This window comes from Saccoglossus kowalevskii, chromosome 8 (assembly GCF_978046115.1).
Source record: "Saccoglossus kowalevskii chromosome 8, keSacKowa6.1, whole genome shotgun sequence".
Lineage (NCBI taxonomy): Eukaryota > Metazoa > Hemichordata > Enteropneusta > Harrimaniidae > Saccoglossus > Saccoglossus kowalevskii.
In genome coordinates this window covers 4,756,210-4,771,751 of record NC_140648.1, presented here as the reverse complement: position 1 = coordinate 4,771,751, position 15,542 = coordinate 4,756,210, and the positions used below count along the sequence as shown (strand labels likewise).

The 15,542-nt window shown below is 33.5% G+C and overlaps 1 protein-coding gene across 1 annotated transcript; it reads right to left on the bottom strand.

The window, feature by feature from the left end:
• Positions 1-2,920: 2,920 nt before the first annotated feature.
• LOC100377769 (WD repeat domain phosphoinositide-interacting protein 3) lies at positions 2,921-15,450 on the bottom strand. The gene is made up of 10 exons (XM_085502057.1): positions 15,258-15,450; positions 14,814-14,888; positions 13,650-13,751; positions 12,592-12,679; positions 12,173-12,267; positions 11,471-11,661; positions 10,457-10,542; positions 7,505-7,606; positions 6,827-6,948; positions 2,921-5,759 (listed from the first exon to the last, which is right to left on the bottom strand). The coding sequence occupies exons 1-10, from the start codon at positions 15,322-15,324 to the stop codon at positions 5,653-5,655; spliced, it is 1,035 nt and encodes a 344-aa protein (XP_085358183.1). The 5' UTR covers positions 15,325-15,450; the 3' UTR covers positions 2,921-5,652.
• Between the last annotated feature and the right edge of the window lie 92 nt (positions 15,451-15,542).

Sequence of the window (15,542 nt, the reverse complement as noted above, 5' to 3'; positions counted from 1 at the left end):
CCACTAATGCCTAGAATCTATGCTGTGTATAACTCAATATACCTCAATCACTAATGCCTAGAATCTATGCTGTGTATTACTCAATATACCTCACCCACTTATGCCTAGAATCTATGCTGTGTTTTACTCAATATACCTCACTCACTAATGCTTAGAATTTATGCTGTGTATTACTCAATATACCTATCTCACTTATGCCTAGAATATATGCTGTGTATTACTCAATGCCTAGAATCTGTGCTGTGTATTACTCAATATACCTCACCCACTAATGCCTAGAATATATGCTGTGTTTTACTCAACATACCTCAACCACTAAAGCCTAGAATCTATGCTGTGTATTACTCAACATACCTCACTCACTAATGCCTAGAATCTATCCTGTGTATTACTCAATATGCCTCACCCACTAAAGCCTAGAATCTATGCTGTATATTACTCAATATACCTCAACCACTAATGCCTAAAATCTATGCTGTGTATTTCTCAACATACCTCAACCACTAAAGCCTAGAATCTATGCTGTGTATTACTCAATATACCTCAACCACTAATGCCTAGAATCTATGCTGTGTATAACTCAATATACCTCAATCACTAATGCCTAGAATCTATGCTGTGTATTACTCAATATACCTCACCCACTTATGCCTAGAATCTATGCTGTGTTTTACTCAATATACCTCACTCACTAATGCTTAGAATTTATGCTGTGTATTACTCAATATACCTCACTCACTTATGCCTAGAATCTATGATGTGTATTACTCAATATACCTATCTCACTTATGCCTAGAATCTATGATGTGTATTACTCAATATACCTCAACCACTAATGCCAAGAATCTATGTGTATTACTCAATATAGCTATCTCACTTATGCCTAGAATCTATGCTGTGTATTACTCAATATACCTCACCCACTAATGCCTAGAATCTATGCTGTGTATTACTCAATATGCCTCACCCACTAATGCCTAGAATCTATGCCGTGTTTTACTGAATATACCTCAACCACTAAAGCCTAGAATCTATGGCGTGTTTTACTAAATATACCTCAACCACAAATGCCTAGAATCTATGCTATGTATAACTCAATATACCTCACCCACTAATTCCTAGATTCTATGCTTTGTATTACACATTATACCTCATTTTACTAATGCCTAGAATCTATGCTGTGTATTACTCAATATACCTCACCCACTAATGCCTAGAATCTATGCTGTATTACTCAATATACCCCACTCACTAATGCCTAGAATCTATGCTATGTTTTACTCAATATACCTCACTCACTAATGCCTAGAATCTATGCTGTGTATTACTCAATATACCTCAACCACTAATGCCTAGAATCTATGCCGTGTTTTACTCAATATACCTCACCCACTAATGCCTAGAATCTATGCTGTGTATTACTCAGTATACCTCACCCACTAATGCCTAGAATCTATGCCGTGTTTTACTCAATATACCTCAACCACTAAAGCCTAGAATCTATGCTGTGTATTACTCAATATACCTCACTCACTAATGCCTAGAATCTATGCTGTGTATTACTCAATATGCCTCACCCACTAAAGCCTAGAATCTATGCTGTATATTACTCAATATACCTCAACCACTAATGCCTAAAATCTATGCTGTGTATTTCTCAATATACCTCAACCACTAATGCCTAAAATCTATGCTGTGTATTTCTCAATATACCCCACTCACCAATTCCTAGAATCTATGCTGTGTATTACTCAACATACCTCAACCACTAATGCCTAGAATCTATGCTGTATTACTCAATATACCTCACTCACTAATGCCTAGAATCTATGCTGTGTATTACTCAATATACCTCAACCACTAATGCCTAGAATCTATGCCATGTTTTACTCAATATACCTCACTCACTAATGCCTAGAATCTATGCTGTGTATTACTCAATATACCTCACCCACTAAAGCCTAGAATCTATGCTGTATATTACTCAATGTACCTCAACCACTAATGCCTAAAATCTATGCTGTGTATTTCTCAATATACCTCAACCACTAATGCCTAAAATCTATGCTGTGTATTTCTCAATACTACCCCACTCACCAATGCCTAGAATCTATGCTGTGTATTACTCAACATACCTCAACCACTAATGCCTAAAATCTATGCTGTGTTTTACTCACTATACCTCAACCACTAATGCCTAAAATCTATGCTGTGTATTTCTCAATATACCCCACTCACCAATGCCTAGAATCTATGCTGTGTATTACTCAACATACCTCAACCACTAATGCCTAGAATCTATGCTGTGTTTTACTCAATATACCTCAACCACTTATGCCTAGAATCTATGCTGTATTACTCAATATACCTCACTCACTAATGCCTAGAATCTATGCTGTGTATTACGCAATATACCTCAACCACTAAAGCCTAGAATCTATGCTGTGTATTACTCAATATACCTCACTCACTAATGCCTAGAATCTATGCTGTGTATTATTCAATATACCTCACCCACTAATGCCTAGAATCTAGTGTCCTACTTCTACTTAATATACCGGTACCTCACTCATCTAATGCATAGAATACATGCAGTGTTTTAGTCACATCTCACTGCAATGCCTTGTTCATGCTTAGGTATGATGCTATTAATTATCATTGTTGTTCATGAGCAATCAACCTATTATGAGCCCTTCCTTTGTTACAAAAGTGTCGCATTGATTTTGACAAGTAATTTTATGACAGAAAGCCCCCTTCCCCCTTTCGGCATCTGAGTGTACAATTTCTGTATAACATTAAATCTTAATGGATAATAAGATATTACTTGTATCAAACCTAGCTGTCCTGGAGTGGCATGTGTATACCGATATGTGCAACAAGTAGTGTAAGCTAAAAGGTGTCAGAGATTCATCATTGCGAATTGTACAGTCACCGCTGGTGTACATAGGTTTTAATTAACATAACATTGAAAATCACTGACCGTATCAATGTACATACATGGATTCCAAAGTGGTAGGATCACTAGCTTCACCTTAAGTACCCCACCAAAGTCTCTGACATAATATATTTAAACACTGAAAGCCATCCAATATACACTGTCAGATAAAATATGATTAGATACAATGAAATAAAATTAAAAAAAAACTTTAAAAAATAACAGAATTATATATATTATTCAACTGTAAACTAAAACGTCATTTCTCTACCACCAGGTCATCTAGGGTTAATCTAAAAATGGTGATAATTTTGAAGTGACACTGTTAGCAATTGGAAACGCATATTCTCGGACCAAATATATTTATTTATATATAAATACATTCACAAAGCATTGGTTTAGCTCATACATTTCAGTGTCCACTTTATCTGCGTAATATGTAGTTAATATAATCAGAATATTACACTCAATGCAAATTGTATGTATCAGCCCTGCTGATAAATTAATATAGTCCATATTCATTGCATTCATGCACTGGCACACCACTAATAATGCAGTCCCTCCTCCAGTGAATTTTAAAGAGTTAGATTATAAAATAATTTCCTCACCTCATGAAATATTCTCAACAATGAGCCCCTTTCAAATGATTATTATCATTTCAACAATATCAGAGTTGCTCTACTACTGGTAGTCTAATCAATTCCTAGGCCATAACATTATATGTAACTAAATAGTGTAGAAATGGTGAAGAGTTGAAAATACACTACTCTTATTGATATATAATGGCTCGGCTCCAGTAGCACCAGGATTAGTATGTGCCCCAATTCTCAGAAAAAAACGTGGGTCATTATCAACCCCACACTTCATGAGTTAGTAACACAAGCACCAAGTCTGTGTAACAGAGGTTCAGTTCACTCATTACAACAGACCTCATTCAATCTACCTAGCTAGCTAGCAAAGATGACATATATAGAAATTAAACACAATAATAAAATACTCTTATTACTGGGTTTACTTTGTTATTGCGACTTTTTTTTCACCCACAAAGCAAGGTTCCTTTTTTTTTACAGCCTCTTTATTGTTTTTAACAAGCATGAGATTTCTCATACCTAGAGCACATGCAAATTTAGAATTATAAATAGAATTTATGTATTTGGATAATAAAAGATAATAAAACATTAAGAAAAATCAAAGCAAGTCTTCATTTTCTAAAGAATTCATACCGGTAGTACTGTATTAAATTAAAAGGTATTTCCTAATATTCAGCCAAGTTATATATACCGCCACCAATGCTAATACAAATAATCTTTTTGGTTGAATTGCTCCGGTATGCCCCAATACATAAATTTGACAATGCAAGAAAGTTCTATCATTGGAAGCCCTGTCATTTTAGAGTAACTTGACCAAAAATCAAATCTGAAAGATGCAGCATAGTGAGTTATAGTTATTGTCTTTACTATAAATGATATGACAGAATACCATGGCCTCGCCCTGTTCGTAAGTTGTTTCCAAGAGCCTTACCTCTTTCACAAGCTAAGTGTGGTAGAAGGCATCATGGATACACATCACCATCTCTATAAGATGTGGTGACCTACTTTCAATATATTTGAATATCACCATGGCATCCACAGTTTCAGCTCATCAACACTAATTTGCATAATGCCAGTTGAAATACCGGTCAAGCACATTACAACTAGCGCAAACTTCACTGTTCTAAAATCAATTTGTTGTATTCCATAAATAAATATTCCATAATATTTATTATGAAGTGCTTTAAATGCACATATGATATATGCAAATGAGCAAAAAAATAAATAAAAAAACATAATCTCATCTGTTTTTTGATATTTGTGTAGGATTTCAAAGAAAACACAAAGTATATTTTCAAAGGGTACAACAAAGTAAACTACAGGGCATACATGTATATAATAAATCTTGTTATGCAATTCTGTTTCAAATTCTGCTTTGGGTGTACCGGTACTTGTGACCCAGAAAGCTTCAACGCAATTGGCAACAGAAGAAAAAGACTGAATATAGGCATACAGAAAACAACTCAAAAGTCAAGTGTGTGTGTATTTCTTAACAGAATTTATATAGTCCATCTTCTAACAGAAAATCCCTTGTATGATTTGGTGACCTAATGGACACCCTAAGATGCTGAATATATGTAACTACTCAATGATGTTCAGCTATTGGAAAGCAACGTCTGAAACAGTTATCTGAATAACTGTTGTATTCAGTTTATCTCTCATATTAGTGATACTTTATATGCAAATACCTTCACACTAAATTTTGCAGACAATAAAACACCAAGAGCAAATTATTCATATGCAGTACAGTTACTCTCCTCAAAAAGGCAGTGTTCCCTGCTGAAAAAACAAAATACTGTCAAATGAACAATTCAAGTCTCAAGCTCTATCTCTGCTAAACAGTACAATTCCCATAAATCACTGAATATTTATTATCCTTAACAATCTGACAGAATATTGCAACAGAATGAAGGCAATAACAATGGCTATGAAGTCATTAGCTGAAATAATGAAACTAATCTCTGATTAATATTTTCTGATTCAGAAAATAAAATAAACAAGTGTTGCTAATCTGACTGATTTTAACATTAAATGCTTGTTTAGATATGGAATAAATTAATAAGCCTGCAGTGTGCTACTACAATGTTCTATTGTATAAATCAATAATTGGTCCATATTGTGTATTATTTACATCCTATCATCCGTCATTTCTAAGAACTGTGCATAGACATCTCTACTGCACTCTCCTTTGCTGTTGAAAACAAATTTGTAGTAACTACCATCGGCACATATAGCTGTGGAAAAAAAAAAATGTTACAATCAGATCAGATTTCACTATATAATATTTTGTATCACAAGGGCTTCTTATTACTGTATTTGGTCAATTACAAATGCATCGTACATATAAGTGTGTGTAAATAAACAATTATTTTACACTGGATCATTCAAATAGGACTTATTAGGTTTACACTTTGTTTCTTATGGCATGGATATTATGTATATCAATATCACAAAATTTTGCACGGTGACATGTGGTGAAAAAAAAAGATACAGTGTCTTATAAGATTCTTTTTGATGTCTAGAAGTATTAAGAAGTATTCTTAGTGGGTTTTTAACAAATGACATTTTATGGATATTATTTGAGCGTTTGAACTGACAGTTTACATACTGTTGACTACCTAATACAAAACAATTAATTGTAGAAAGATTTTGACACAAAATATTGTCGCTGTTATATACACACAGAAAAGATTTACGTAAATCAGAAATTAGAGTATTTACATTGAAAAAGGAGACAATACTACATATAAGCACAGGTCAACCGATGCGATTGATGGTATTTTGTCTAATGCCTGATGTTTAATATTTAATATGTTTAATTCTGCTTCCCAGACCCCCAATATTAGAGGGGGACTCTCATTTTGAAACAAAAATATATTGTAAAACCCCCCCCCCCCCCCGAGTTTTCTCATTACTCGCAACACTTGATCACCTGAGATGTAAGGTGACGCACACATCAAGAAATGTCACATTTTACAACATGTTTTTTTTTTCTTGGCAATAATGATATCTGTGCTATGTTTTGCATAAAAGCACAAGCTCAAAATATACAAATTTAAATGTTCTTTTCTAGGGTTGATCAATCGTACAAGAAAACCAGCTTTGTTGATGCCAGGCGTGGATGTGAAAACAGTTGATTGTACAATGTTGAGACAAAAAAAGTGAAGGGTGAAGGTGAAGTTTCAGTTCTGATGATCTCCAAAAATATAACCCATTATCCAACACATTATTACCCAGGGCAATCTTTTTTATAAATATGGTATAATCGATGGCAAGATACAGCAATAAAGCATGGACTCACCAACTACAGAACTCGCATCAGCACCAAATGCACAGATGCAATGTGACCCACTTGGAACTTGAAATCTGGAAAAACTCCACTTAGAGCTGAAGTATTTTGGAAGAAAACTTGCAGAAGCAAGGCTGTAGAAAAAAGATAAATTTTATTGTATTTTTACTGTACTCACAGGGCTTAATTTTCTGACCTGTTATATTACAGTTATATCTGTTCAGTTAGAGAAATGAGATTTCACATAAATGATAAAGAATTGCATTTATATAGGTTATTGAAATGAGGGATGATCTCAAATCACAGAAACAACAAATGTATTAATTTTTTCTTTTCAAGGTGACACTGAAAGAAAATTGATATAGTGTGAAATTAGAATACCTATGATGTATTTCCATGTTGCAGATGATTCACAATTAATAATATTTGTAGACAAACAACAGAATCGAATATTTCCATATGTGACTGATGATGATATGTTAAAACAATTTGTGAGCAAATTGCATGAATTTTAATATTAATTTTGAAATATTTTTTTCAGCAGATCCGATCAAATCTCAAGCATGTCATGGAATAGGTCATGGGTATCAAGTCATATATACCAATAAACATGTGTTACAAAAAAATAAACATGTTTAGAAGAAGACGAACAGTAATAACATGATGTGGCATATAAACTATTAGTTTTACCTGGACTGTTTATTCTTTTTAGGATCTTCAATGGCAAATATATGAACTGTACCATGGTCACTGGAAACGCATAGCAGCGAAGAGTCTTGGTTGAAATTGATACTGCAATGTGGCGTAATGGAGAGTAATCAGAAACCTTAAAGAATTGGCGTAGGATGGACAACTTCATTACAATAATCTTCAAACATGTAATATATGTTTTTAGTTATCTTTTACAAACTGTATGTATTTAGCAATAATTGGATAGGAAGCTCCTAGAATAGTCTTAAAAAAAAGAAACTGACAATGACACAAGAAGAAGCTCTAATAAGCTTGTACAGATGTTTTCATGGTATTGAATCCAATGCAAGAAGAATTGTATGAGAATCTGACAAGTAATGTCATCATTTTCTAGTGAACTATCTAAGTATGCTTAACTACATTATACACTGTATTACCAAATTCATTATTCAGGTCCTTACCAAAATATAGAAAAATGCCCTGCACACTTTTTACGTGTTACCCAGTTATTGTTTCTGTATTGTGTCACTTCTTCCACATGAGATGATTTTCAATTTTGTAAGTTATTAGATTTGCCATATCTTCACAACATTATATTTTGAAACATCCAACAAAATTAGAGTCATTTTCACAAATATCCATGCAAACTTTTACAGATTTGTATTCAAAATGGCCATTTTCAACCTAATGCTAGCCATATGGGAATAATAAACAAAATATAAAGAAATGTGGTCGGTGACCCGTTTTTATCATTTTCAAACCAGACAGAGTTTAATATAAGGTTAATCGTTATTGTCAAGAAATGAGATATAAGAAACAGATGTCATTGCTGTTGTACTGTGATTTTAGTAAATAAGGAGTGGAACAAATTCAGTTACTGTAAAATACTTTATTTTAGCTGGATTTAATTTTCCCTGAAAAGACTTTTTGTGTGTTTTTCATGGAATTTAATTTTACTGATTTTTGACAAGTTGGATGTAAAATCACTGGATTTTATTTTCACTGAACCTCTCCTTCAGCGAAAATAGCAAAAATTAATTCCAAGCGAAAATCAAAGAAAGCTTAGAAAGAACTCCCGTGTGCTGAAAGTATTGGAGACACAAAATTACTTGAACATGAGATATTGATGAAAATGCAGAAAACTAATTATGCAAATAAGGTAACTAATATGAACAGATTTAAGTGTAAAACTAATAAGGTCTGCACAATGTACCAAGTTTCATTGAAATATGATTAGAACCAAAAAATTATTAACTATTATGCTAAATAGAAAATTAATATGAACAGATTTTAACCCAAAATTAGGAACGACGTCAAACGATCGAAACTTATTTGCTTTAGTTTAGGGGTGGGGGGTTTTGACCTCAAAAAGTTTCTATCCTACAAAAACGATTTTATTATTTTTTAATGAAGTCAAAAAAATATTGGAGTATTTGTAATTCGTTTTTTTCTCTATCCAATCATGGACAAAAATGAAAAAAAAAACATCCAAGACGAGAAAATGGTTTGGTCAGAGTGTAAAGTCTTTTTACACCCACCCGACAACCAACTGCTACGCCATACTACTGTCAGATTATCAATTTGTATTTAATGGTGAATGTAGTCTGACGCCATGGTAAATATTTATCAATTAAGTTTCAGTGGGGGGTTTGGAAAAAAACTAAAGGAATTATGTTTTTTATCCTACATTGAACTTTTGATGTTGTCCCTTAATAAGGTAGTCTATTGTCCTAGACCATTTATGTACCAAGTTTTATTCAAATGTGATGATCAATACTTGAGATATACAGTATTAATTAATTATGTTAATTAGGTGATTAAGAAGCATAAATATTTACCAAAAACTAATATGGTGTATAGTCCTAGGTTCATTGAAATGTGACAGGTACTCTTGAAAAGTTTCGTTGAAATCCAATGAGTGGTTCTTTAGAAATTAGTGCAACAGCCATAGAACAGCAAAAAATTAACTAATTGTGCAAATTAGGTAATTAATATGCACAATTATTTATCCCAAAATTAATCAGGTCTCTGCATAGTCCTAGAAGATCTATGTCGCAAGTCTCCTTGAAATGTGATGATTAGTACTTGAGATATCAGGTGAAAAGCTGAAAATTAACTAATTATGCTAATAAGGTGATTAATATGCACAAATATTTACCCAAAAACTAATTAAGTCTCTGCACAGTCCTCAAGTAACTATGTACCAAGTTTCATTGAAACGTGATCATTACTACTCGAAATATCAAAAGCTGACAATTAATTAATTATGCAAATTAGGTAATTAATATGTACTGATATTACCCTAAAAACTATCAGGTCTGTGCAGTGTCATATGACATCTATGTACCAAGTTTTTATTGAAATGTTATAATTAGTACTCGAGAAAAGTCGAAAATTGATTAATCATTATGCAAATTAGATAATTAATATATACAGATTTTTACCCCAAAATAATCAAATCTGTGCATTAGTTCAGAGCATCCATGTGCCAAGTTTCATCAAAATCCAATGAGTGATTCTTCAAATATCAGTGGAAAAGTCATAGAACAGCTTAAAATCAGTTAATTATCATGCAAATTAGGTAATTATTATTCATAAATTTTTACCCAAAACTTATCAACTCTGCGCATTATCCCAGAGCATCTATGTACCAAGTTTCACTAAAATTTGATTAGTGGTTCTTGAGATAATGGAGGAACAAAAAAAGTGACATACATACATACATACATACATACATACATACATGTACATACATACATACATACAGACAGACAGACAGACAGGGTAACTGCAAAGACTCCCTTTTGTGCTTCGCACACGGGAGTCAATAAAGCACTCTACAGTAGCTGGTCTCTGGATGAATTTGAAATTAAAATGTTGAATACACTCTGTGAAGTGATGTTTATTCCTTGTGCTCCTCGATGAAGAGAGTATGTTTCTATTTAAACTCACCAATATATTGTGGCACTCCCGGAACCTCTCCGTAACTCTTGAAGCTGTGACCCATTACTTGTGTCGAAAACCCTAACTAAGGTACCCTAGAAATAAATTAAATAGAAACAATCTTATTCAATGAAGTTCATTATATAATGAAGTTGGAATTTGGAGAAATATTCAGCTAAATCTGTATTATAAAATACTGTTATTTCTGAACATGAATCTGGTCGCACATGTAAATAACATATCCAATCATAGATCTTTATATAAAAGTCATATAAAGAAATTTACAAGTCCAAAACCATGAAACAAATGACTGACAACAATGGACAGAAACAAATTGACAAATACATTACACTACATATCGGTAGTCAAATCAGTAAAAGAAAAATTATATAGACTCCATGGTATACATGAAGTGATGTCAGATGTTTCGAAAAGAGTGAGCACATCCTACTCCACATTCTGAGTCATAATAAAGTAGTGCACATCAAACAAGTGACATTGTTTATCTGCCAAAAAACAATGAATATTAGGGCCAATTCTTGACTGCATTCTGCTGATTACTAACACAGATGTGTGTTTTTAAGAAACTAATATAATAATTGTTTTGCAGAATGAAACTCGACAACACACGTCACTGACAATGATATTGTCCCTATACATGTATAATGACATACTCCTTATACAATGTATGTATTCGGTTATTTTGAATCAAATGACAAAATAAAACAATTTGCGAGTGAGAAATGGTTGAGGACACATTAATACTTTTTTCAGTTCAATCCAAAAAAAATAATTGCATATGTCTCCTATATTGTACCAACATTGAACAAAATCAGACAAACCAGGAAATAAATACAGAAGTATAGACTGACAGAACCCCTAAAAATCGTAAGTCCCTGTTTACAGAATTAGTCAAAATGGGAACAATAAATGACACTCATAAATCAACATATAAATATTTTTGTATATTTTATTTAATATTTCATACATTGTGACAAATAAGAAAAAATAATCACTACTTACTTTGTCTGATGCTGTAGCAAGCCTGGTTCCTTGAAGATTGAGTGCAATACAACTAAGTGCTGATTCATGTGCTGCTATATCTACTGGCGGTTTTTCTGTGTTTGCTAAGTCTATTATTTGTACATGTCCCGTCCTCCTGCCTGGGAAGGCTAATAATGAATTGTTGCTGTTCGGACACAGTTGGCATAAACCTGACAGTATGAAAATAAATTGACTAAAAAAGTGGCAAAGCAAGTATGGAATAGACGGCCTTTTATTTCATTTTGAACATAAGGTTCATTTTTACCACATACTGTCTAAGAAGAAAACAGAATAATTTTAACTACCCTGCATTTTTGATAACTTAAAGCTAATTTAGCTAGGGCACCTGTCATGTTTTTTGTATTCTGAAGTTGAAATTCTTGGTGGAATAAGACTTCAGGTGCAAAACAAAGTTATGCACAGGCAAAATTAAAACAAATTTATAAAGTGAGTGTTGAAGATTATCGTCATCAAATGTGTATTCAGTATGTGGAGAAAACAAACTATGCCACGATTGCCTTATTATACACCTAGCTTTGGTTTGTGGATATTACTAGTTACAACTATTAGTTATTTAAACTATATAGTAACTAATCAGGCAGACCACAAGACATTAGATAATAATCCTGATAAAACATATTATAGTGATTACCTTAGTACAGTGAATGAACTACAACTTACCTTTTGGGTTGTGGCAAGTCTCAAACACATGAAGTTGTTGTGGATTCTGTGTAAATGTATAAACCTTGATTACGGAGTCCAGGACAACTACAATCCTAGCAATGCAAAGGTAACATATATAATGGAATTACTCTTTGTTACCAGCAAGATTGTAGCTTGAGCTCAATAAAATTAAAGTGAATACTATATCACAAGGTTAACCATAAAAGGTACATGTTGTTCAAAAAAGAATTTCCAAGGAACATGATAGAATTTTACTGGAATTTGATATTGACTCACATTAAAGGTCTGAAACCTGAACAATTATGTTGGCTACATTTACTATTTTTTGGCTATGATTTGTAAAACATTTTATGCATTTTGGTTACGATTAAAATCACCAAGACAGAGATTACACTAGACAAATAAAAAATACTAACCTGTCTCTACGAAGCCTCACTGCTTTCACTTCACTGGCAAATTCAAGTTCAATAACATGCTTTTTTTTAAGATCATCCCAAACCATGACTAAGGAAACATAAATACATTGTCAGTGATAAGGTTAGCCAAACTATAATTTTGTATGTGACTGAAATTACAACAAGCAGCCTGTCGGCTGAGATAGCTCCACTGTTAGCAATGCACATTACAACAACCAGCCTGTCGGCTGAGATAGCTCCGCTGTTAGCAATGCACATTACAACAAGCAGCCTGTCGGCTGAGATAGCTCCGCTGTTAGCAATGCACATTACAACAACTAGCCTGTCGGCTGAGATAGCTCCACTGTTAGCAATGCACTTCAGCCTGTCGGCTGAGATAGCTCCACTGTTAGCAATGCACATTACAACAAGCAGCCTGTCAGCTGAGATAGCTAAGCTGTTAGCAATGCACATTACAACAAGCAGCCTGTCGGCTGAGATAGCTCCACTGTTAGCAATGCACATTACAACAACCAGCCTGTCGGCTGAGATAGCTCCGCTGTTAGCAATGCACATTTAAATTAAAGAACTGAAGATATCATTAGAAAATGAACATTATGTATAGTATCAGCAATCAGACTTGCTGTTTCCAACAAGAATTCAAAAATATAACTAAATTATACCGGTATATACATTAAATATATATCAAAATTAGATAATTGAAGATATCATCACAAAATGAACAAATCTGAGAGAGGTCTACCTGTAGTACCTACCGGTATATATATACATGTAATATCAAAGCAATCAGACTTGCAGTTTTCAACAAGAAGTCTAAAATATCACTTTTTACCAAAAATGACAAAAATATTCATCAAAATTAGATAATTAAAGATATCATCATGAAATGAGCAAATCTAAGAGAGGTCTACCTAAGTGCATATACACCAAGTAGCAAATTAGGCTTATAGTTTTCAAAAAAAGTCGAAAAAGTAAAAAGTTGACACGAACGACGACTACTGACAATCGCACATGATCAAAATATGAAGGAAAATGCTTTCTAACCAAACGCAACTTACCTTTATTGTTAGGATATTTAGGACTCTTTCCTCCCCCAACTAATGCTAAGTAATTACAGCGGAACAACATCTCAATGTGTCCAACACCACCTTCAGTAAAGTCTACAAAATATCATGAATTTCATTAGTGAAAACACAGATGGTCAAAATGAATGAATTAATCAGAATTTGACGCTAAATACATAAATTTCTACTGTTTTTTTTTTTGCAAGACAATTGACCATTGTTGACCAGCATCCTTCTCAAGATATTTGGCACATTAGTTTTACAACCCATCAACTGTATTGAGCAGCATTTGAATCACATTGCTATGAAAACCCAGTTTTGAATCATCTCCAGGACTTGAACTATGTAGTTGAGAGGGCTCCCATTTTCGGCATCATAGGAATAGCAGAAAAAATCAAAGGGCACCAAAACAAACTCATCTGGCATCAAGACCAGACAATTGCCTTTGATGCCTCTGTGATCTCTATGGCTTTTCAAAATATAAATTTTGCTGAAAAGCATGTTCAAATGTTTATTTATGTTTCGAAACATACATTGAGAGGAACCACATGAGTTCCAGGGTGAGTTTACCATGTTGATAACATGCCGCCATTTTAATTTCTAGCACATGAAAGTAGCTGTGTCACTGAATGCTTTCAGATACTGTGCATTCTGGGTAATGATTACATCAGCAAATGAAGATATATCCTTATAATTATGACAACAAAATACAGCAAAATCAATAGTACCAGAGATCTCACTTTAGGTTTCTGTAACTAAAAAGAGCCAGAACTACAAGGTAACACGTAGAAGCCATTGGCAGACAAGATGTTACACAACTTACGACATTTCTCTCAGAATTATTATTATTCGTTAAGACACAATCTCTTGTACTATAACAGATTGTATGGTGATGTGAGAAGAGATTTTGATGATGAGATTTCTCAAACACTGTTAGAGTATGATCTTATTATCACACAAGATTTGATGTTATAGTATCCTCTTGAAGGAAATTTTATTTTTGCATTAAAGAGTGAAGTTCTCTAATCCAGTGCCTCCAACACTCATTTGGGGATTTATTTTAAATGCAGAAGTGTGTAAAATCTCATCTCAGGCACTTTGGAATAGGCCACATTATTGTTCTTAAACTTTGAAAGTATTTTAAAAATTGTTTCTTACCCTGTCTTTCCTTTTCTTTCAATGGATCACAATTATAAACACGGAAGCCACTTTCCATGCCACATGCAAAACAACCTTAAAAAGGATTATAAAAAAAACAATTGAAATATAATAAAATTTAAAGTATATGTACACAGGGATAAAAGTATAACTCCACGATGAAACATATTACGTTATTTTTACATTCACAGTCTCGCATACATGTATGATTGGGACCTACATGTATGGTATTGTCTTTTCTAAATAATACATACTAGTATTCGTAGTCCGGTTACCCTGGTGACTGTGCACCGCACTCAAAATGGTACACGATAAACGTGAAGCTGACCTTAACACGCTTGTTTCGTACAATTAATAAATTCGGTGACACAGTAGTAAGGGCAAAACTAAAATCATGCTTGAACATTTCAACGATCGCAGATTATGAGGGAGTGTTACTCGTACCTTGGTCCTGGTTGAATCCGGCATATAGCAGACCATTGCCGTGCGAATTCTGTGTTCCCAGATTCATATTGTCCACGACGGAAATGAGAAATAAAAACTTAGCTTAGTGTTTGCAGTCGTAAAAATTACGACAACGGGATGAAAGTTCGACGATTCAGAACAAATTCCACCATGTTGGATTTGTTGTTTATCTCCCTAACTCAGTTAAAATATTTCTACACCCTTGCGAACTATGTAAACGTTGAATGAAACATAGTGAGATAAACAAAAATGTGAGTAAATTAT